Source organism: Eublepharis macularius, chromosome 2, assembly GCF_028583425.1.
Source record: "Eublepharis macularius isolate TG4126 chromosome 2, MPM_Emac_v1.0, whole genome shotgun sequence".
NCBI lineage: Eukaryota > Metazoa > Chordata > Lepidosauria > Squamata > Eublepharidae > Eublepharis > Eublepharis macularius.
Genome location: NC_072791.1, coordinates 152,988,959 through 153,012,935, shown reverse-complemented (window position 1 = coordinate 153,012,935; position 23,977 = coordinate 152,988,959). Strand labels below are relative to the sequence as shown.

General features: G+C 45.1%; 2 protein-coding genes across 3 annotated transcripts in view; one reads left to right on the top strand and one right to left on the bottom strand.

Annotated features, from left to right (window-relative positions):
- Window positions 1-15,705, top strand: part of SLC4A3 (solute carrier family 4 member 3) — a 56,739-nt gene extending 41,034 nt beyond the window's left edge. The window contains exons 13-23 of the mRNA XM_054971101.1: window positions 995-1,211; window positions 1,490-1,714; window positions 3,430-3,578; window positions 5,001-5,195; window positions 5,377-5,580; window positions 6,193-6,282; window positions 9,077-9,243; window positions 10,040-10,293; window positions 12,390-12,559; window positions 12,821-12,994; window positions 13,335-15,705. Of these exons, the coding sequence (XP_054827076.1) occupies window positions 995-1,211; window positions 1,490-1,714; window positions 3,430-3,578; window positions 5,001-5,195; window positions 5,377-5,580; window positions 6,193-6,282; window positions 9,077-9,243; window positions 10,040-10,293; window positions 12,390-12,559; window positions 12,821-12,994; window positions 13,335-13,412 (1,923 nt within the window). The 3' untranslated portion in view covers window positions 13,413-15,705. The remainder of the gene's footprint in view (window positions 1-994; window positions 1,212-1,489; window positions 1,715-3,429; window positions 3,579-5,000; window positions 5,196-5,376; window positions 5,581-6,192; window positions 6,283-9,076; window positions 9,244-10,039; window positions 10,294-12,389; window positions 12,560-12,820; window positions 12,995-13,334) is intronic.
- On the bottom strand, window positions 13,940-22,461 carry LOC129324101 (uncharacterized). 2 transcript variants are annotated; one of them, XR_008596514.1, is made up of 4 exons: window positions 22,432-22,461; window positions 21,207-22,143; window positions 20,376-20,621; window positions 13,940-14,025 (listed from the first exon to the last, which is right to left on the bottom strand). XR_008596514.1 is itself a non-coding variant. In XM_054971102.1 (3 exons), exons 1-3 carry the CDS (start codon window positions 22,434-22,436, stop codon window positions 20,478-20,480), a joined length of 1,086 nt encoding a protein of 361 aa, XP_054827077.1. In that variant the 5' UTR covers window positions 22,437-22,461; the 3' UTR covers window positions 20,215-20,477. The 2 variants fall into 2 exon arrangements, 1 of the variants encoding a protein (XP_054827077.1); XM_054971102.1 differs by lacking the exon at window positions 13,940-14,025 and having other exon boundaries at window positions 20,215-20,621.
- Window positions 22,462-23,977: the final 1,516 nt, after the last annotated feature.

Here is a 23,977-nt window from a genome sequence, read left to right as displayed (position 1 = left end):
AAGGAAGGAATGCACTAGCATTTTGTATTTAGATAACTGAAGGAGAGGAAAATCACATGGTTATGTTGTTCTATTTGCTACAAGTATAGCAGAAAAATGTATTAGATCATACTTCTCACTTCAAAAAGGAATCTCACTGGCTGTGGTTTGTAAAATTGCAGGCTGTACACTGTACACTAGATGGTGCCAAAGATCACCTGTGTACACTTACATGCATTTGAAACAGAGTTTTAAAACTATCAGATTTAATTTACAGAGACTCTTGAGAACTGAAAGAATGGTAACTCTAGTAGACACATGCACACAGTAATAAACTTTTTAAGTGGCCATCCTTAAAATTTCCCAGAAAGGTATAACTGGGACGGTGATTTACCAGGGACAGTACAATGAAACAAATGGAGTGTATGCTGTTGCCATGACACTGGACCAAATTAAGTTATAATTTGAAACTCAAATGATAACTACAAGGACTTGAGTTGATATTAGACAGATAGTGTGTTTGAACATGAGGGAGGGCCCAGCTTATGTCTGCAGCAACCAAACAGTGATAGCTAGGAGGACAGATGGGATAAATGAAGGGCTGATCTCTGCCTCATGGACAAGGCTGGCATCAACATACTCTAAGGTGGGACAGCTGCTGGGGCCCAGGACTTCTGGCAGGCCCACTGCTGCTGTCTCCCTCCCCTGCCCACTCACTTGCAAACCCTCTCACCACCCCTACTCCTGGCCATGTGTTCTACCCAGAACCTCAGGGAAAGAGTATGTTTAACTGGGAGCTCAGACGATGGAAGGACTTGTGAGTAAGTTGGTGGGGAAGGATGCACTGGTGGGAGGTGGGGAAGGAGCACATGGGCAGATAGATAGGAAAGGGGTGTGAGGGGGGAATGTGATAACAGGCAGGCAGAGGAGGGAGGCATGGTCAGTTTTTGACCAGGGTCCTCCAAAACCTGGAACTATTCCTGCTTACTGACCATATTCCCTCATTGGCTGACAGCATTTCCATGAAGCTGCTTACATGGCAGATGACCGCCAGGACCTGCTAAATGCCATTAATGAGTTCCTTGACTCTAGCATCGTCATCCCCCCCTCAGAGATGGAGGGAAAGGGTTTGCTCAAGTCAGTCGCCACGTTCCAGAAGGAGCTCTTGCGAAAGAGGAAAGAGCGAGACCAGAAGAAGGCTACCAAAGAAGGTCAAGTTCAGGAAGCTAAAGGTCTCTTCTCTCCCTGCTTTTTGTACTCAATGGTTCTACTTCATACCCTGGGTGGTGGTGGGGGAAGGGTTTATGAAGCCTGTGTGGTGCCCCAGCCTCGGCTCAAAAAAGATACTGTGCAGGATGAGGGAGGACTTTCTGAAGGGTAGTGGAGGAAAATCAGAGGAACTGAGACATGCATACCTGTCTAGTAGAACTGCTTCTCTGTGCAAAGGGGTCTGATTTCTACTTTCTTCTCCCTTTCCCACTCCGCTGTCATGCTATTCATGTCTTTCCAGAGTTGTGTGAGGTGAAGGCTGAGGAGGAAGAGGAGGGTGAGGAGGAGGATGACCCTCTGAAGCGCACTGGCATTTTCTTTGGCGGTTTGGTGCGGGACATAAAGCGCAGGTACCCCAAGTACCTGAGTGACATCAGAGATGCCCTGCACAGCCAGTGCCTCGCAGCTGTGCTATTCATCTACTTCGCTGCTCTCTCTCCTGCCATCACTTTTGGAGGACTGCTAGGTAACTTTTCCTCCTTCCCATTTTTTGCTTGAGCTGGTTCCTATCTGCCTGTGCTGGCCAGGTGGGTGGGTGGAGTTAGTTTAATTTCTGTTCTGCCTGTGCTAGCTAAATAGCTGGGATGAGTTCAACTGTGCCTGTGCCCATTCTGGCCAAGTTGGCTGGGTTGAGTTTGGCTCTTGCTCTGTCCAGATGAGTTTGGCTGCTTGCTCTGTCCAGATGAGTTTCACTTTTGCCTGGCACTGGGGCTTTCCATTCTGTGCATGTGGGAAGAGTGACTATGTCATGCCTGTTTCCTATAGCAAGAATAGGGTGGACCTAGGGTTGCAAACCTCCAGGTGGGGCCCATAAATGTCCTGGAATTATAACTGGTCTTTGTAAATCAGTTTCCCTGAAGAAAATAGCGGACTGTATGGCATTATACCCCAGTGAGATCCCTCCCTTCCCCCAACCCTGCTTTCCACAGGCTTCACCTCCAAATCTTCAGCAATTTTCTAATCTGGAGTTGGCATCCTTAGGTGAATCCTACCTGTATCTTCCCACTCCACTGAGAAAAGTGTGAAACCTTCCAATGGAAGATTCATTTAAGTTGAAGGAAGGCTCATTGGAAGATGATTGGATCCACCCCAATAGAAGCACTTCATTATTGTTGTTGTTGTCAACAACCTCTCCTTATATTGCTAAACGGAATATCCCCAAGCAGACAACCCAAGAGCCTTAATGGTGGTAGAATTACAGAGAAGAAGAGGATCTCTTTACTCCTCCCTTCAAGTTGTTTGGGGCTGAGGGTTGTACATGAGCACTATTCACATGCTGGCAGGGAATAGCCTTGGTAGTGGAGATTAGTGCTTAGTGCTAGTTCTTCCATGGCCAATAGAAGCTGGGAGAAGCGTTGGGGAGCATGGATCAGGTATGGGGAACTTGGGCTTGGAAATCATGAATACCATGCCTTATGTCCTCTGAACTTGATCACCTTCTCCCAAAGGACTGTTTTGGTGGCAAAGGGAACTGATGAAAAGAGGGGGTGGAATTCACCTTGGAGAACATGCTTCCTTTAGGTACAGTTCCCCCTATAATTCCCCTGTGATTTTTGTAGGATTTCAATGTATTTAGTACTTCTTAAGCATCTCCCTGAACCAAGTGTTATGTGAAAGGCAGGTGCCATGTGTTCATCTGTGCCTGTGCTCATGTTGGCCAAGTGGCTGGGCTCTTGCATGCTTCCTGAAGCAAGTTCAGCAATGCTTCCCTCTTTCAGGGCAGAGACAGGGTACAGACTGAAGCAACTCCCAAATCCATACTACAGGCATGGGTGCTTCTAATCCCTACAGTTAGAGAAGACCAGAAGGGCCCTTATTCTTCTGCTTGGGAAGAAGGTCCTTAAATAAGAAGTGAATCCTCTGCAGCTAGGAGATGTCTCCCATCACTTGCTTGACTTGATAATAATAGAGCGCATGGAGTATGTGCAGAAATGCATTCTAGAGATTCTTTGATATTACAGTATCTCTCTCCTCAAAGATGGTCAATAGTCTGTATTTCTGTACCAGAAAATTATTTGTATTAGGTTGCTGATGCAAGGAGAGATTCCTTCTCAGAAGCAATAAAGAGAAAAGATTATGATCCGTTCCCCCTAGTGAGCCTCATTCATCAGGGATAGTGGTGTGTGTGTGTTTCTGTCTGTCACTCTGCAGAGTGTCCCAGAGATTGCTGTTTCTCTGCAGGTGAGAAGACAGAGGGTCTCATGGGCGTCTCGGAGTTGATCATCTCTACTTCAGTGCTGGGCATGCTCTTTTCTCTGCTGAGCGCTCAGCCTCTCCTTGTCATTGGCTTCTCAGGGCCCCTGCTGGTCTTTGAGGAGGCTTTTTACAAGGTACCTGTAAACTAATATCCTGCTTTGTTCTGCATTATCCCTTCATTGTGCATATGTCCCACCTATTCCTCCACATTGTTACTGAGGTGTCCCTATGGTGCTGCCCCTATATATTTGTCTAGATTGAGGCTAGCCTAATTCACACATTACTTGAGAAAAGTGGTTGCTGTCACAGCACAGAAGTAGGACAATGTGAGAAACTGTTTGTGTGAAGTGGCTCTCACCGTTATTGAAGTGATTTTAACTGTGTTGGTGGCAAATGAGAAGTTCATGCCCCAAGCCACACGGGAGCACTTTATACAAATGGTTTGCCATTCTTCTCTACACCTATGCTGATCTTGCTGGATAACAAACTGCTCAAGTAACATCGAAATGAGCATCTTTATTTATTGTATTTAGAATATTTATATGCCATTGTTCAATTGAAATGTGGCTCACAAGTAAAATCACTGCACTTGAGGCTTAATTTGCTTCAGATTGTGGTGAGGCTCCCTGCTCCTTTGTCATATCATCACTAACCCCAGATAAGCTAGTTCTCTTCTGCAACATGCAAGGATAAGACATTTTGGTTTATTGGTCAGTGTGATGATCTTGTGTTATATTCCCAGACCAGAAAGGGCCATTGAATACATTGGGAACATTGCTGTCTCTTTAATGATGGCTGCTGCATGCATGACTTTGACCAAGGAGGCCTCATTCAGTGGTGGACAGAAGAAGTTATCCTTGGGCAACCCTGCTGCTGTTTCTACTGCTTTGGGCTCTTACTATCTCTGCTGGCATGGGCCCTTGCCCACAGTGTGTCACTTAGGGCCCTCAAAGGAGTCTGGAATTGGATAGCTGAAGTGGGGAATGCATGATCTACTGAAGTGTATGCATGCTGCATTGGAAAACAATATATAGGGTAGTTGGGTGGGAGCACAATATACCAATACACCAAAACATCTTGGGTAGGCTCAGACAGCATATGACAATGGATATAGACAAGTATTTCGCTGCACAGGAGACGTAGCCTGATGAAACTCCTCTCTTGGTAGGCTGTATGGTACCTCTCATACCCACAAGCCATTGAGTTGATAATGGCTCTGAGCCACCAATCCAAACGCACTTTACCAGCCATTTATGACAGCCTATTAAAATATTTATAAAACTTCTGTTTTTGTTGTATATTTGGAGCTGCCAAAATAGAAGGCTGATCAAATACTTGGCAGGTCAAAATACAGGTTTAATGGGCTATATTCCTCTTGTTGGGTTTTGCAGGTTTACTAACATTGCAATCCTGAATATTTACATTCTTCTAAGTCCATTGAAGAGTCTTAGAAGGGTATAACTCTGCTTAGGGTTGCACTGCAAATGGACTAAGAAGTGGCTATGAAAGAGAAGAAAGGCTGCTCAATACAGTCCTCTTACCTTTATTACCCTCAGTTCTGCAATAGCCAGGGCATTGAATACCTGACTGGACGGGTGTGGATTGGCCTGTGGCTCATCGTCTTCATTGTCATCATTGTGGCTGCAGAGGGGAGTTTCCTAGTGCGCTACATTTCCCCCTTCACCCAGGAGATCTTTGCCTTCCTTATCTCCCTTATCTTCATCTATGAAACATTCTACAAACTCTACAAGGTGAGCTGTTCCCCTGCTTCTGCTATCAGTTCTGTCTCAGCTATATGAGGTAAACTGTGAGTTTGTGCCTCTTGGCCAGCTATGGCCTCATACTTCTCACTTGCTACATCTTAATAGGGTTGATCAAAATTCCCTTTGCTTCACCTGGACAAGTATGTCTTTTCTTGCACTATTTCCCCAGATATTTACAGAACACCCCCTGCTTAGGTTCTATCCACCAAATCAGAGTAGCCTGAATGCCAGCACATTATCTGCTGATTCCATGTCCCGCGACACCCAGATGCAACCAAATACTGCCCTCCTGTCCCTCATCCTCATGCTGGGAACCTTCTTCATTGCCTTCTTCATGCGCAAGTTTAAGAACAGCCGCTTCCTAGGAGGAAAGGTGAGACTGGGGTCTGGACCTAATAACCCTTTGGGGTGTTCCCTCTTCATTCTAAGTATCCAGTGAAATGGTGGGTTCTTCTTATGTTGTATAGCCCTCTGCACTATATGTAGGTATGAAATGAAGTTACTGTTCTGATGCACCCCTTCCTCTATAGCTTGTTGAACAGGTAGCTTAAAGAAATAACTGGAGACAAATGATATCCTATCTTTGGGATGTTCAAGTTCAATCTGTCTTTGTAAATATCTTGAGGCTCAAGTGCCACTATAGTCTAAGTTCTGCCCCCAAATTTTCCAGAATCCTCAGATCTTTTTAAATCTGGCCAGTCATCACCATATGACATAACCTATAAGGTAAGCAGGAAAGCAGAACAGAGGTGGAAAAATGAGTCAGGAACCTTTCCATCATTTAAAATAACTTAAATTGCTACACTATCCCTCTGTTAAGGGTGTTATGGCAAAGTCATCTTTTCTTTACCATGACAAGCCGTTCTTCAAGGGATGGAAGGAAGCTAGGGTATAGCCCAAGTGGGGTTATATTTGAGGCTAAGCTCTGCAGTGGCATCTCCAGTCAGTTCATGACCTACTTTCCTCTCCCATGCTCATCTTGCAGGCACGGCGAATCATTGGTGATTTTGGGATCCCTATTTCCATCCTTGTTATGGTTCTGGTAGATTATACCATTACTGATACATATACTCAGGTAGGTACTGCATGTCCCAAACCTGTACTGTGTGAGTGTGTCATGGGAGACAGACACAGAGTTTTTCAGGGTATTTGAACTTTAAGTCTGTAAGTTTGTGTGTGTGCACACGCACACACACATGTATGCACTAGCATTCCTACCTTCTCAGTTAGTGAAAAATTCATAATGCAGAAAGGCATCCAAGAGGAAAGCACTGTAGGTCCAGGCCCTACTGTGAGGCATGTTGCTGTATTGGTCCCTGTTACCTTTCTCTTTGGAATGAGCAGTCTGTCAGGGGTATCTGTCTGCATGAAGAGAGGGTCAGTGTGGTGTTGTGGTTAAGAGTTTCAGACTAGGATCTGGGACACTCAGGTTTAAATTCCCACACTGCCAAGAAAGCTTGCTGGTCAACTTTAGGCTATTTACACATATTTTATTCTAATCTACCTCACAGAGCTGTTATGAGGATAAAATGGAGGAGAAGAGAATGATGTAAACTACTTTAGGTCCCCATTGGGGAGAAAAGTAGAGTATAAATCAAGTAAATAAATAAAAATGGTGCTAACCAAATGAGTGTACCTGAAACTAATTAATCACAAATAGATTCTGGTACAAATATGTCCACTTAATATTATTTTAGGGCAAAATTAGATAAAATGGTAGATTTCAAGAGGGTTTTTTATTTGTATATAATAGCATATCTCACATCCATACCAACTTGGACTCTGCATTAGCAGTGACAGGGTCAGATGGTGCCAGCATGCCTACCTGTCCAGCTGTTTGGAATACTCAGTTTATTCAGTATGAGGATGTGGACAGGGTCCTGCTTTTGAACAAAATAAAGCCCATGGATCCTTTCCAATCTGGTTTCAGGCCTGGTTATGCGGCTGAAGTAGGGTTGCCAACTCAGAATTGGGAAATTGCTGGAGATTTGGGGGTGGGGGAGCCTGGGAGGGACTTTGCTGGAGTATAAAACCATAGAGTCCACCCTCCAAAGCAGCCATTTGCTCCAGCAGATCTGATTTTTGCAGTCTGGAGATCAGTTATAATTTCAGAAGGTCTCCAGGCTCCACCTGAAACAGCCTTGGTCACTCTGGTGGATGACCTGCATACCTGAGAAAATCTGGAAGTGATGTCACTTCTCTAGGAATTGCTGGAAACTCTATGGAAATAACATCACACTGTAAGTCAGCCAGTTTTTTTTTTTTAAAACAATCCCATCACTGCTTGAAACAAGAGCTGGGGGCAGCCCTTGCAGGAAGACAGCAGCCCTGGTACTGGGAGATAGACAGAGGACGTGCTATCCTGTTAATTCTCCTAGACGTCTCAGTGGCATTCGATACCATCTATCAGAGTATTCTTCTGGTCCACCTTTCTGGGATGGAACTGAGTTGCATCATTTTGCAGTGGTTCTGGTCCTACCTGGAGGCTGGGTTTCAGAAGCTGGTACTCAGAGACTGCTGTTCTGCTGCTTGGCCTCTGGCCTATGGGGTCCCATAAGGCTCCATCTTGTTCCCTAAGCTTTTTAACATCTACTTAAAACTACTGAGAGAGATCATCTGAAGATTTGGGCTGAGGGTTGTCATCAGTGTGTTGATGACACAGCTGTATATCACACCTTCAGCTGATCCCAGGGAAGCTGTTGAGACCTTGAACTGGTGCCTGAAGGCAATTTTGGAATAGATGCAGGCTAATAAACTGAAGTGTAAACCCTACAAGACACAAGTGCTACTGGTGATGGGTGGAAGTTCTGTCCAAAAACTTAAGGTGTCACCCATTCTGGATGGGGTTCATTCTCCTTGAGTTTGGGGGTGCTCTTGGACCTGTGCCTACTGCTGGATAAGCAGGTGGCAGCTGTGGTCAGGGGTACCTTTTACTAGCTTCAACTGGTAAGCCAGCTGCAGCCTTTCCTGAGCAGAAAAGATATGGCCATTATAGTGCATGTCTGGTTACATCTAGATTAGATTTCTGCAGTACGCTCTATGTGGGGCTGCCCTGGAAAGTGTTCAATTGATGCAAAATGCTGCAGCCAGGATGCTGACTAGGAGTGGCTTGTAGGGGCTATAGCACTCCAGTCTCGATCCATCAACACTGCCTTCCAGTTTGTTTCCGAGCACAATTCAGGGTGCTGGTGTGACCTTTGAAGCCCAATATAAATTGAGACAAGCATACCTGAAGGATCACCTACTCCCCTATGAACCTACCAGACTGCTACACTACTGTGAGGAGAAGAGATGAAACCTGCTCTCCTGCCTGCACTCCCAACCATCCAAATCAGACCCCCTTTAAAAATGCTTCAAAGTTGTGATTATTTCCTTATTCTGACAATTTCTTTGGTACATTGTATTCAGCCACAAGGATTTGCATATACTCAGGCCAAAAAACTTTGCACAAAGTTGTTTAGGAATTGACAGTTTGGGTTAGATATTTGCAGACATTCCTATATCACAAGAGATACCAATTAATTCCAAAATCCATATGGCAAATTGTGCCATGTTAAAATGGAAGATGTATCATTTAACATGATATGAGGTTCTTAAAATACTAGAACATTGTTGCAAACTTCATTGCTACTAGTGGTTCTTAAAATACTAGAACTCTACACACACACACATGCGCATGCGCACAAATAGCTCCATGTGAAGCCTAGTGGCTAACCTTGAATACATTATAGGTACATTCCAGCCTTCCAAAGGCAGCATGTAAACAGTATAAAGCTTGGAAATGAGGGTGTGTGCATACAGTATATCTATTGCCTGAACAAAACAAAGATTCCGTTGCCTTCCCTGTAAATTTTTTGCCTTCACCACAGAAACTGAATGTTCCTTCAGTGCTGTCAGTTACAACCCCGGACAAGCGAGGTTGGTTCATCCATCCCTTAGGCAGCAAGCAGACTTTCCCTATGTGGATGATGTTGGCCTCTGCCATCCCTGCACTGCTGGTCTTCATTCTTATTTTCATGGAGACCCAGATTACCACGTAAGTATCAGACCTCCATTCTGTGGAGCAGCTAATTCTGCATCTGTCACAGTGCAAATGTGAAAGAATTGCTGTATGTCTTTGGGAATGGTGGATAGGACTGCAAGACAAAAACCAACAACCAAATGTGTGTAATCTTCTAGGCCATTCATATCACACAGATTGCCATTGTTTGCTTTGGCAGCTACGAAAATATGAGCAACAGTCACATCTGAAGGGTGTTAATATAAGAGGGTTTTTTTACTCGATTATTTTAGTGGTGATGTTCTTGATTTATGTTTCCTCTTTTTCTTTTAATTCTCTGTGGCTGTTTGTAATGGCCTTTGGCTACACAATAATTGCTTTTGTACCTTGTACCTTCATAATGCAAATGAGAGTTCCTAGCTGTTCCCTATGGCTACAGTATGATGTGCAGTGTTTGCTCTCTCTGTTCCTTTTGCCCCGAAGAAGAGCTTATGCAAACAAATTCAAAACATGCCTACTGTGTACCATTGCCTCAATAGAGTCAGGGTAGTGTAGTGACTAGTGTGTCCAGCTAGGATCTGGGAGGCCTAGGTTCGAATCCCTACTCTGCCATGGTAGCTGTCAGGAAGCTCACTGAGTGATCTCAGGCCAGCCACACACTCTCAGCCTAACCTACCTCACAACGTTCTTGTTGTGAGGATAAAATACAGACAAGGAGAATGTTGTAAGCCACTCTGAGTCCCCACTTAGTGGGGAAGAAGGATGTAAATGAAGTAAGTAAATAGAAGGTTAGGCTTGCCCTTATAAACGCTGCCCACTATTTCTTTTACAGCCTGATTGTCAGCAAGAAGGAACGGAAGCTGCTGAAGGGGTCAGGTTTCCACCTGGACCTGCTGCTCATTGGTACAATGGGAGGGCTCTGTGCCCTTTTTGGGCTGCCTTGGCTCACAGCTGCCACTGTCCGTTCCATCACCCATGTCAATGCTCTCACTGTCATGAGCAAGGCAATTGCACCCGGTGAGAAGCCAAAGATTGAGGAAGTGAAGGAGCAGCGTGTAACAGGAGTGCTCATCGCTAGCCTTGTTGGTGAGGTTCATACAGAGAAGTGTGTTTCTTGAGGTGGATGAGCATGTCTTAGCTACTTTTGCTTTAGTTATCCAGTTCCATTTACTCTTTAGGCATTTACTCTTTGTTTGGTGTACCAGCTCCCTCTGTTTGTGGGCTACTGTGGTTTGAACAATGTTAAGAATTAGGGCTCATGGGCAGATGAGACTACAAAGGGCAGTGGACTCATGAAATAATGGATTGAACTAGCAGATCTTTTTATCCCTTCTGCAAGTCTGACTTATTCTTAGTACTTGGTCTGCAAGCATTGGAATCGGTTTGGACATGGTTCTTCCACATAACTGCCCTCCCTCTGTATTCTTACAATTGTGGAGTTGGCTTATTTTCTTCCTCATATGCCAAATAATCAGGATTTTCAAGCAAGGGTGCTGTATTCATCAGTGGCATCCCAGCACACACACATCCCTTTATTTTTTGTGGATGTTTATATTGTTATCAGGGCTGAATTTTTAAAAAAAGATAAAACATGAAGCACTGCCTGTCTTTGCATGAGGGTGGAAACAGGGGAGCAGCCCCACACACATCCCTAAGCCCCGTCCCCGACACAATCTGAACTGGAGTGCCCCACCTGGGCCAACCCATGGCAAGGAGGCAGAAGCCAGCACCAGTGGGTCAAACTGACCTCTGTGGGGATGAGGCCTAGAGCAGCAGCAGCAGTGTCCTTTTCAAACCATGCCACGTTTTCTGGTGCTGGAAGTGCCACCCCTTTTCCCTGGGGCCACCACCGTTTTTGAAATTTAAAAAAAATCATCACTTCCATATCTCTATACCGATACACCATTACAATAACTATGCTGTAGCACAGTGGTTAAGCCACTCTGCTGGTTCAAATCCCACTACTGCCATGAGTTTAGTAGGTGGCCTTGGGTAAGCCACTCCTCTCAGCCCCAGCTCCCCAGCTATATTGTGAGGATAATAACATTGACTTTTCACTGCTCTGAGTGGGGCACTAATCTGTCAGAAGAGCAGTATATAAACACAGTTATTATATTCTCTGAATTCCCAGCTTTCCGTTTCAAAAAAAGTGAGTCTCTAGCCCCTTCCCTTCCAGAGATATGGCTTTTTTCTTGTATCGCCACCAGAGAAGGGGATAGAAACTTTTTTTTAACTGAAAGCCAGGAATTAAGATAACTTGCTGTCTTTATTATTACAATGGTATATCAATATAGCAATATGAAAATTACAAAAAAGATCAAAAATTAAGACAGGAGAGGGGGACAAAGGAAGGTGAAGGGTGGGGAGGAGTGGTTTGATGATGATGAATGTCCAGTCGTTGAAAGGTGGGTTGGAAGTGGGTCGGAGTGGGCAATAGAAAGAAATTCAAAAGAAACATTGCACACAAGGAACAAAGGTGACTCAGAATCAGCTTCAAAAAAAGATCAGAGGAAAATGGTCTAAAAAGAACCAGGAAAGGTGTGTGTGGGGATGGGGAGGGGGAGTGAAAATTGAAGGCAAAAAAGTGTGCAGAATCAGAAGATAAACTGAAGCTGTATGGTGCCAGAACTGATGAAAAAGCATAGGGTTGCCAGTCCCCTGGTAGGGGCAGGGGATCCCCCACTCACAGCTACTGCTCCCCTGTCACCACTGAGGTGGCCAGCGGGGGGAAAAGGTGAGGGAATGGGCCTCTCGGGGTGCGCTCCCAGCTCAGTGACATCGCTCCCAGGAATAACATCATAGCACAGGCCCTGGGAATGCTCTCACGCTTCATGCCAGGCCAATTTCAGCCCCCCCCCACCATTTCAGCAAAGTGTGGGGGCACTCCCAGGGACTGTGCAATGATGTCATTCCTGGAAATGACATCATGATGTGTGAGAAGTGCACGCATGTGCAAGGAAATTCTGAGGATGAGGGCCGGGTCCCCCCTCTGGAGGGTAAGGAGACCTGGCAACCCTAAAACAACACTATGCAGGAAAAAACATGATTAGGTACAAACAGCAGGCCAATGTATGCACAAAGGTACATATATATGACATTGGTGGGCATAGTTCCAGGTTCTTATCATCATTAAGTATTTGAATGGGAGAAAGATAATGCAAGACTGTGTTCTGCTCTTACAGGTATGTCCATAGTCATGGGGAATGTGTTGCGCAAGATCCCACTGGCTGTGCTGTTTGGGATTTTCCTTTATATGGGCGTGACGTCATTGACTGGCATCCAGCTCTATGAGCGGCTCCTTCTCATCTTCATGCCATCCAAGCACCACCCTGATCATGTCTATGTTGTCAAGGTAGGGGCAGTGATGGAGATGGAGGGACAAGTCCACTTGGTGGCAAGGAGAGAAGTGGCTGAAGGAATGAAAGACCACTTAATGACTAGCTGAGCTGGCATACTGCATAAGAGATCACTTAGTGGTGGCTATACCACTCTGTTTTATGAGAGACTGTGCTTCCTTGGAAGGGAGAAGGATATTGTCTTCAGGGCCTGGCACAGTGTTCTCAAGATAGTCTGTCAAAAAGAGTGTGTATCACTTGGCTGGCTTGTCTCCTAGGTGAAGACGTGGCGAATGAACCTCTTCACGTGCATCCAGTTAGCCTGCATAGTACTTCTCTGGGTAGTGAAATCTACTGTGGCATCACTAGCTTTCCCATTTATCCTGATCATGACAGTGCCTCTGCGGCGATTCCTGCTGCCACGCTTCTTCCATGAAAAAGAACTCAAAGCGGTAAGCAGGTCTCATTGCCCCAATAGCTATAGTCATGCTGGGAGCCCCAGTCTTGACTTAGCTGCCCTAAAACATTGGTGTATGGGGCTGATAGATGTGTATGTTGGATTTGGTTGAACGAGCACCGGTACAATCTTCCAACTTTTTGTGAAATCTTGATGGGAGCTTGCAAGGGACTTGTAACCTGCTGGACCGTAGCAGTTGACAGGCTTTTGAGCACACTCTGTGAGTTTTCCCAGGAATACCCACACCTTCACTATGTGAAACACCTCTTCTGTGTCTGATAGCTGCTTTTTTCTCTATCTCCCTCCCCTCAACCCCACCCCCCACCAACTTGCAGCTGGACTCGGAGGATGCAGAACCAAACTTTGATGAAGATGGTCGAGATGAGTACAATGAACTCCACATGCCTGTGTGAACAAGCTGGTATATATCCACTGGCCTTGGTTCTCCCCTGCATCCATGGGATAGGCCCTCCTCCTTCATGCTGTCCCTGAACAATAACATGCACCAATCAGAAGTGGCTTTGGACTGATCAGGGTCTGGACCAACCAGCAACTGCATCCCAGTCCTTCAGGAAATTCCATGCCACAAGGGAAGCTTGGGCCAAGCAGAGCAAGAGATGAAGCTATCTTCTTCTGAATAGACACAGTCTATGGGGCCAGCTCCCAAATTTCTCCTACCCAGACCTCTACTGGTGTGTGCTCTGTAGGCCAGAGCATGTGCCTTAGCCAGCTCTCACTAGCCAGCCACCTTCCTCAGAACATGAGCAGTCCCCACTGCTTTGCTAAGGGCATATACGGCAACAGGCCAGCATAGAAAAAGGCAACTAGAAGCAGTGCCAAGACTGATGCCATTTAAGTAGAGTTAGCAGGTGTCTGGGGTAGGAGGAATTAACATACTCTTGCAGGTAGGTTAAGCCTTTGCCACTGAATCCCAGGACTGTGCCAGTGAACATCCAATGGTCTTTATTCCATCTGCTGTTCCACATGTTGCCCTCAGCTGGAATTTCCAGTCCATAGGAGATTGATCTGTTTAAGGAATAGCAGTGTTAATTGCTGGAAGGCAGCAGCAGCAGTAACACACATGAGCAGGGCCTGCTGTACCCTGACACACTCTGCAGTCATGATGAAGGTATTCTTGCAGTATTCATGCACACCGGCCTCTGTTTGCTCACAGCACTGTGCCTGTTCTCACCATTTCTCAGGGCAGCTGCAAAGATTGCCCAAAGGATAGTGAGCAATTTGTGAAGCATACCTCCACTCTGGTGAAACTCTGCAACATAGCCTAGAAACCAGGAACAAGCTGCTCTAATAACCAAGTGAAGATTGTATAGTCCATGTTGCTTTCTCAGTTGGTGTTTCTCCCCAGGCTTGCTCCAAGATGTCAGGGGATGCAGTGGTCAAAGCAGGGCTCACAGCAGCTAAAGCTGAGACCTCATCAGGTGAGCCATCAGAGACTATATGCAACCACAGCTCACAGCCCTCCTCAGGCCCAGAGAGGAGGAAAAACACTGAATGTCTCACAAGACATATAAATAATGTGATCTTGGCCTTTGCCTGGTCTACAGAACAGGAACACTCCACCTGTTGCAGCAAGTTCCCTGCTTCAGTCTACATCTCCCTATTTCAGTATCTCCGGCTTCAATTTTTTCCAGCTGCCTCCTCCTCCCAGCCACTGGTCCATTTTCCATCTGTGGCTTTTGTATTTCCTACCTTCTTTCTTTGTAGTGGGTCCAAGTAGGGCAAAAGCTACTGTCTTGGTCCAGCCTCAAGAGATGCCATCCAAGGCCTAGTTTTAACGACTGGTATGGGGGAGGGGTGCTTCTAGGCAGGGCCTAAGGATTCTGCATCTGAGGCTGTGAGCCGTTGTACTGCAGGAGCTCTTTGCGGCAGGGGTAAGTTTTCTGTTTGGCCTTGACTCTTCCTAACGGAGGCTCCCATTTCCTGTATTTTATCTAGTTCAAAAACCCATTGCCTCACCTAGAGTCCTCACACCTCCTGGAACCTCCATCACTCCTACCAATAGCTGCTTCTTTTGTACTCTGAAACCCTGTGACTTTCCTGTTCCTTCTATTTCCATATAAAGAAAATCCAACTATTGTGAGACTAAATTGCACAAAATAAGCATTAGTTTGTCACTGAATTTAATTGTTGGGAATAGAAAACTCCTCTCCCTTCTTCTCATGGGTGGTGTGTGGTCCATGGAGCTGAGATCATGCACAAACATCGTATGGGAATTCAGTGTAAGGTTCTAAAGGGAGGCTGCCAGTCCCCTTGCAAGGATTCAAGTTCTGATGCCAGTCCATCACATAAGGACTTGAGTAGATTGCTCAGAGGGCTGCACTGCCAAGTCCTGTTCTGTAATTTATAGGTACAGAACAATGGGATGCATAACAATGAATACTGTGACTTCTGCTACAACCAAGTGTGGAACCAAATGGCTAAAGAGTCTGGCTCATGGCACTGTCTACAAAATGGAGACTGTCCCTCCCCACCTACCTCAAGGATGGCCTGCCGATAGCTGGATAGTTAGGAGACTAAGTATTTTCCCTAATTATTCCCAGCTGGCTGTCAACCTGCCCCACCTACAGACGGTGACTGCCACATGCCCTGTGTAACCAGGACAGGAAACCTGAGGTGTTGGGACAGAGACTGTGGTACTCTAGCTGTGCATAACCATTCCTCTGAATGTAACAGGAATAAATATGGCTGCACCAATAAACCCTGCATTGAAACGTCGTGCCTTGGTTCTGCTCTGAGCTCCAGAAATGGACAACACAACAAAAGAATACCCTAACCCAACAAAAGAAAAAGGTTGAGGGCCTTCCTAGTATGAATGTATGCATTGTATGTATTCTGCATGAGCTGCTGTACCATAGTGGTTAAGCAACTGGGTTGCAAGTCAGCACTGCTAGTTTGAAACCAGCTACTGCCATGAGCTCAGCAGGTGGCCTTGGGCAAGCCATTCCTCTCAGCCCCAGCTCCCCAGCTGTATTGTGCAGATTATAATAATAACACTGATTTTGTTCACTGATCTGAATAGGTCCTAATTTGGCTAGAAGAGCAGAATATAAGCACACATTATTATTTCCTAGAGAGTTGTAACTAATATGTGCCTCCACACCCCTTTGCTTCTCATTTGGGAATAAAGAATAAAGGTCAGTGGGTCCTCTCAGACTCCATAGATCCTTTCTACAGCAAGATCTTGCAGCACTCTGCTGAATGAAGCTCTTATAGTAGGAGAATTATAACTATGGTTCCATATAGCTCTTTCTTAACATGCATTGTATTGGCACATGGATGGCACATTAATGACTTCCTCTCAGATTTGTCCCTAGAAAGCCAACCAAGGAGGCCCGCCTGTCTGCCCACCCCTCTCTCTGCAGTGTTCATTCCCTGCTCTCAGTAGTGGATTAGTACATGAGGACTTACCCCCCCCCCCACATTTTATAAATATATAACGCCTTGTGGAAAGCTGTCAAAATTCCTTGCTTTTTTAATTCTTCAGATGTAGAAACAGCAGCATTCTAAGCAGTTTCTGACAGCTTTACTCATTCTGATGAAAATCCACACTTGCAAGTGTCCCTTCCAAATTTAACAGGTCACGCTCCCCCCCCCAAGTCACTGACAGTGGAATTGGCCCTTTAATAAATCATTTTCTAGCCTTATTTCCTCTTTGCATTCCATCATTTGCTTTTTTATAAAACAATTGATCTGAGGTCATGCTATTTCACTGTTATGCACCAACAGAACTGAAAATAACAATTGAAAAATCCACACTTGCAAACACAAGTTCATCTTTAAATAAATGTTAGCATAATCAGCTCTTTAATTAAACATTTTCTGATCTCATTTCTTTGCCATCCCATGCTGTTTACAAATAATGGAGGAAGAATTTATGCTGCAGGACATTTTAAAATGGCAATATAATGTCTTGGATTGCTGGACTTTCTGGTCTCATAATGTAATGACAGCTCTGCCCCACTTATGTTTTACTCACGTGAACATATATTTCTGCACATGACACTTTTTTATCAGCAGCTCCAATTTTCCCTTTGTACATATTTGGAAACTATGGGACTAAATGCTGTAATGGGCTGCAGCTCCAATCCAAAAGGTGCAGACTATACTTCTCCAGGCGTATAGACTGCTATATGCACGTTAAAATAACTCTTGCTGAGTTCAATGGGAACAGGTTTGACAGTGGTGACCCCAGGAAAGAATAAGGTATTCCTGGATGCAATCCTATGTACACTTAGTTGGAAATAAATCTCACAGAACCCAGTAGAGCATTTCTGAGTAGAATTGCTTCAGATTGGATTGGTCTGAATCTGACCTTAAACTTGGAATCTGCACCACTGGAGTATTGCTTAAGAAAGCTCCAAGAGGTCCCACAAACCAGTGGTCAAAGGGACACAGCAGAATCCATGACCTGATCTTCTTACTTTGATTTAAATTAACAGCAACTACAAAGCCTCTAAATGAGATAGGGCTAGAGTGTGTGTGTGTGTGGGGGGGTTAACCTCCCCCTTCTGTCTCATTGTGTCACCCCCACCCCACCCCCAGTCCTGGACTAAATAACCATTTGGAAGTCAGGGAAAGGATTTATTCCAGGAAAATTCACCCCAGGGGATGGTTAATCCCTCTTTCCCAGCACCTTTGAAATATTCAAACCATGGCCGTCGTCACACGGGCGTTTATTCCGTCAAATTTCCATTATGTGGCACTATTGTTCCTATCGGCGCCATGACGCAATCTTTTGTCAAATACTGTCTCCTCCCGCTTCGAGTTGTTCACACCGTAGCGCTCTGTGCCGTCATTTTGAACGGGCACAGAAACAACTCCTCCCCCCTTTTTAAAAATTTTTTTTCCGCTTTATTGCGTTATAACGACATTACATCGTTATAACCAAACGTTAGCCCAACCCCAAAAGAGCAGGATAGGTTGGCCAAGTTTTCCCGCCCTGGAAGCAGCTTGAACATTGGCTAAGATTGTTTTTCTTCCTAATTTGAACATCCATAAATATACTCTTGTTCTGAGAAAAACCCCTGTCTGACGTGATCCCCATCGCCGAAGACTCAATCATGGCTCCACCGAGTGAACTTGTAGTTCTGGTGGCCCAACTGGTTGTTTTGATGGTTCAGAGCACGTTCACTCTGTGCCATGCACACCTGCGATCCCTCCGTCGGAGGCGAAGGGCAGCGGAAAGACTTTTTCGGTCTATGCTGCTCGAGCAGCATAGAAAGAACACTCTTTCATTGCTTTGTATTTTTATAATATTATGACGTTATAGCGATATAAGGACGTTTTTTTTTAAAAAAAAAGGAGCTCGCTGCAGGAGAGCGCGAAAGGGCGTCTGGGATAACGGGTCAAGATAAGAAAGGGAAAATTCCGTCATTATGGGATAGAAATTGATGCCGGATGGTCACACGGAAGCAGATTATAGCGCAAAAATTGAGACCAGAGGAGAAATCTCAGACTCGCAACAGTGCCAGAATAAGGTGGGAATTTTGCGGTAGATTGCGCAATTTTCGCGCTAATTTTAAGCCCGTGTGACGACGGCCCATGTCACACAGATTGTTGCAGTAAACTTGGCAACAAACCATAGATCCTACAGTAAATGTACAACCTTCAGTGACCCCTGACTACCTTACACCCATTTTCATGAATTATGATGGCAGAACCCTAAACATGGCAGTAAATGGCTGATATAAGATACTTCTGGCTACCATCATACCTGTGGACATGAAGGAATATATCCAGGAGTGCTCCAAGGCTACAAATTGCACGGTCAGTAGTGACTGAGCTCCCTTAACAATGTCTATCCCTATCTTCCCCTGGGTAATGATGAGACCTCTTTGAAAGGAAGCTCCATCTAGCAGCAAACCTCTGAATATTAGTACTAGGAGGCAACGTAAGGAGAGACCTTGGCTTCTATGCCCCGTTTGTTAGCCCTCCAGATTGCTAGACTAGATGGACCACTGGTTTGAATGAGACCCAGCAGGGCCCTCTTGTAGGCAGTAAGTGCGTGAACCCATCAGAGGAAGAGGAAAGTCTAGGACAGAAAGCAGACTGTTAGGGTTGAGCTGCCAGGGACCATCTAGTCCCGTTTCCCCTTCATTCTAGACAGTTGAATAGATTTTGCTGTAGGCCTATGTCTCTGCCTAGCAACCTCTTACCTTGTCACATTCCCTCAACTATTGTTTTACTTTCCATGTCCAGCTCCTGCTCCTGAATCACAAAGCTCTGAATTTCAGCAACAGCTTTTCCATTTGTGTGGAACTTCCCACTGCTACTCTGAGAACACCATAGATCTAATAATCATAATTACATTTAAGTCATACACATACAAACACTTCTGCAGGGATCGTGTGGATCCCCAATAAGTATGTATATGTTACCTGTATGTTTCCTCCACAGTACAAATAATTGCATGAGGGAAAGGCATTTAAATTAAGAAAATGGCACAGGCAGAAAAGGTGCCCTCCCCCTGCACTGTTGCCCTGGTTTGATTCCCACCCCATCCCTGCCAATTGCTATTAGCATTTTTAATCACTGCAGGATATTTGATCTCAGATTTTCCACCTTCATAGCTAGTTTGGCCCCAAGGCCCTCCACCTGTGATAACAGGTGTCCTTCACTGACAGGGATTCTGAAGGGAAGTACAATGTACATCTGTTTGTACACAGACACATCTGAGGTCATTGTAATAGACAAACATTCCTTTCGCACACATAATTATTCTGGTAGTAATTATAAATAGTAACACTAGCAAACCTTAACAACCTCCTACTTCCAAACACTGTGGACTCCTGAAAATAGGGCCGTTTCCAGACGGCCCCCCGCCTCGCGAAACGTCGCGCGTCGTCGCGCGTCGTCGCGCAGAAAACGCGAAATATCGCGTTTTCTCGCGTGAGTTTTGCGCGACGTCGCGCAAAACTCGCGCGAGAAAATGCGATATTTCGCGTTTTCTGCGCGACGACGCGCGACGACGCGTGACGTTTCGCGAGGCGGGGGGCCGTCTGGAAACGGCCTAGGTCTGAGGCTACTTGGGTTTGGCAGGGGTTCTTTTCCAGGCTGTGGACTAGGCCTTCCCAATCTCAAGACGCAAAAAATATATTTCCATATTCTATTAAAACAAGCGAATAGCTAAAACACACAACACATTCAAAAGGTCTGACTCGACCAGTACAATCCCTGTTTCCAAAAACTGGTCCAATTTCGAAGTCCACACACAGAAAGTATTGTTAAAAAGTGCATCAACTGAATCTTCCATACAGTTATCAAATGACAGCTCTCAGTAGAACATATTACAGTAGTCTAGCTAATGAAGTCACTAGTGAAGTGGCATGAGGTGATATACACAGAAGCAAGTCTACCTTCATCTAGAAGAAGCAGTCAGACAGCCTGATTCCCATCACCACTTCCAACAAAGCCTGTGATGCCAAGACCATCGTATTTTATGTTAATTCTCTTTATTCTCAAGGACCAGAACTCAATGTGTCCAGACTCCCCGAACTGTGTGAGGAGTCGGGGTCTAGTCCATTTGCTCTCTGAGGCAGATCCTTGGGAGCTTCTTCCCTTCTCTTCATTAGGCTTGCAAGCTCCTGGCAGCTTCTCTGCAACTGCATGACAGACAAAAAAAACTAATGATATTCAGGCAGTGATTCCTGCACAGGCAGCAGATCAGTTCCCTCCCCTCCTCTAGTATGTGCCATCTCCAGCTACCATGGAAAGCCCAATTTCCCCACTGTTTGTCCCTATATCACTGATGCCATATGTGTGGAATTACCCGTTCTCTTCCCTCTTGTATCACTTGGATCATGCTCCCTCAGTTCTACCCAGCAGAGCCTACTTGAACACTGCCACAGGCCCACCAACTTCTTACAGCAAGGGAACTTTACCTGGGCTGGCAGCATAATGCCCGCTATTGAGTTTAACAGTTTGTTACCCCAGCCTCTTACTGTATAAATCTGACGAAGGAGGGCTGGCCTGACCTCCAACTCTAGCAGCCAATCACCCTGCAGGATATTCTTGCGGTATTCCTCCAGCCTGAGCTGCCTCTCTATTGCATCCAGCTCATGGAGGACTGTCTGATGCTGTATGACTGGTGTTCTCCTGTTGTCTTTCTCCAACTGATGCTCAAGGGCTTCCAGCTCCCTTTCCTTATCCTCCCCTTGAATCTGCAGGCTGGAAATTCTCTGGTTTACCTTCCTGACCTCTGCCTCCAGTGTCCAAGAACGTTCCTCCCTCTGGAGTAGGAACATGAGATCTCCATGGACTTCATTCAGCTTATTCCTTTCCTGAATGGCGGCTCTGGTACAGGTGTCCCTATAATGGGAGTTGCTAGCTTTGGATTGTGGCCAACCTCCCTCATAGTCCTGTGGGTACTGGGATAATCCAGGCGGATGTTCCAAGCTGCCTACATCCATTCCTGTGTCAGAGCGTGTCTGGATTGAGTTTGGATCTGAGCTTGCTTGTTGGGAGCTGTGTTTGCTTGCATGGAGTTCCACCCACTGCTGGGCAAGGTCTGCTGAAGCCAAGCTCTTGTGAAAGAGGTCAGGGACTAGCCTTATAATCTTTACGAAGGAATGGAAGTTGGCAAAGCCCTGCAGATCAAGCAAGCTTTGAGAGCTGAAGACTTGGCCATCAATCATGCCCCCTTTCAGAAGCAAGGCCCATTTCCTCCTCATAGCAAACAGCTGCTTGGCTGTATGTGCAACGGAGGCAGTGGCATGTCCTTTCCTACCTCCAGACGGTAACATGCCAAGTGGAAGTGGGTCATCATTAACATACAGTTCCTCACATAAAGGAAACACAACCTTGGTGTCAAATGCCTCTTTTAAAGAGCCTAGGTAGTGCACATAAGAGACAAACCAGGAGATGTAGCTTGGAATGTCACACTTTTTGTTGCCCGCTGTAATTTTCACTACCTCCTGTCCATCCCATTCCCTGGACTCAACAAGCTTTTCCAGCTGCTCAAGGCTCTGAATGTCTCTTCTGCTATCATCTTTAGAAAGCAGCAGCAGCACATTGTAAAGAGTATGAATATCAAAGGCCTGCCGGCAACTTCTCATGTGCTCCTTAAAGAACTGGATCTCACTTTGCAGTGCTGTATACTGGGCTTCCATGAATGCTGCAGGCAGCCTGAAAAGGTAGAGCAGAAACTGAGAAGGTCTTATCACTATACTTTAATTCTGAGAAAAATATCACCAGCTGAATTGGTGCTTTTCACAAAGCTGTTAAAAGCACAAGATCCCTATAGGAAAAAAGCAAACATGTCTGTAACCCTCACACTAGAGTGACCACAGCAGGTATTCCGATATTTTAAACAAACATTTGTGGTCCAACAAGCTTGCATTTTTCTTGTCCTCGTGCATGAAAATAACATTTTCCCCTATTTCTCTCCATTATCCTTAGCAGTTGGGAACTTACCGCATCCAGGAACAGTGGCCGTCTACAATAAAGAGAACTAGGTTACATTGCATTGAACAGCGGAGTAGATAAACATACTTTACCATGGACACAGCATGTTAGGACTTGCTCTCAGCTGTAACAGTCAGGCAAGAAATGCAGTCCTCTTATTGTAAGCTACAGTCAGTAGCTACAGTCAATGAGTCAAGCACTTCAGGTGACATGGAGCCCCACTAGTAAGGAGGGCTGGAAGGGTCTAGAATAACTTACAAGACAAGGGGCCCAGAATACTTGCAAATCTGTCACAATTCACCAGCAGCCAAACTGTATCTGATACTGAGGGTCTATAACTGGGTCCTCTGAAGTGTGATCAAGCTGCAAAAGTAGTTATAGCTAGGGGAAAGTATTGATTAGGTCCATAGAACTGGGTAAGGGGGGTAGTTCTTTCATCAATGCCATTTCTCTGATTGATAGTGTGCATGCGCACATACCCGTTACATTCAGCCATCATAGGGGGAAAATACAGGTACCTAGTTAAACAGCCACTATATATTTATGAAGGAGCAACAGAAGTCATCCACAATTAAAGTGGCCCATAATAACTTCTTGATTAGGAAGAGGGTGCTAGTGACTAGTTTTTAACTTGATGCTCACTGATCCAAACTGAAGAGAAGCTTATGTTGGAGTGAGCAGGAAGAGTACAGTAACTGCAGGTGTGAGGGTTGTCTGTAGATTCTATTGATTGGTGTTCCAATGGAGAATGGGTAGATTTGTTGCTCCCAGGCTTGCTCTTTTTGGAGCTTGGTGTAGAAGACCTATGAAGCTGCCTTATATATTTTATATTTTTAAATACATCTACTTGATTATATGATCGCTCGTGAAATATCACCTTGTACCCCTTACCCAACTGATCCTTTTAGTTTTTAAATCTCTTCTTATTTATTTTTCTTTTTACGATGGTGTATATCTATATAGACCGATACCTGTATTGTTACGCGTAACACTCTTATATTCCATGGTTCTTCAGCATATGCCTATTGCGGACTGTTATACTTACTCGAGGTTACAATCACCCTGAGAGGTGGGTGGACCTGATTGTCATGAGGATAATAACAACACACTTTGTAAACCACTCTGAGTGGATGTTAAGTTGTCCTGAAGGGTAATATATAAATCTAATGTTATTATTGTGCAGTATTGGTCAGCTGAAATCTGAAATTCTCATCCAGTGTGGAGCATGAGACAAACTCTTTCCAGGGTCAGTGAAAGGTTTCTGTTTGGTCAGTACTGGAAAATTCATGATCAGGATTGCTTCCTTTCTCGGGGGTGAACAGTGAAACTGCCTGAGATATTAGGTTTTTTGCTCCAAAAGAACCATTCTGCTGCTTTCTCCTTTCCTGTTATGCCACAGTAAACCTTTACTATGCCTTTAACACACCACTGGACTCCTTTGTATGGCTATATTTTTGCAACTGATTGGATATATTCACCAACCTGAGGAAGGAGTCAGAAAATTGATCCCTCCCAAAGTGCCCAAAGTTTTTTTCCATTCTCCATCTGTAGGGCC

Coding starts and splice junctions, on each gene's coding strand:
- LOC129324101 (XM_054971102.1), bottom strand. Junction 20,622..21,206: donor TGGAGGCAGAGGTCAGGAAG/GTAAACCAGAGA, acceptor TCTGTCATGCAG/TTGCAGAGAAGCTGCCAGGA.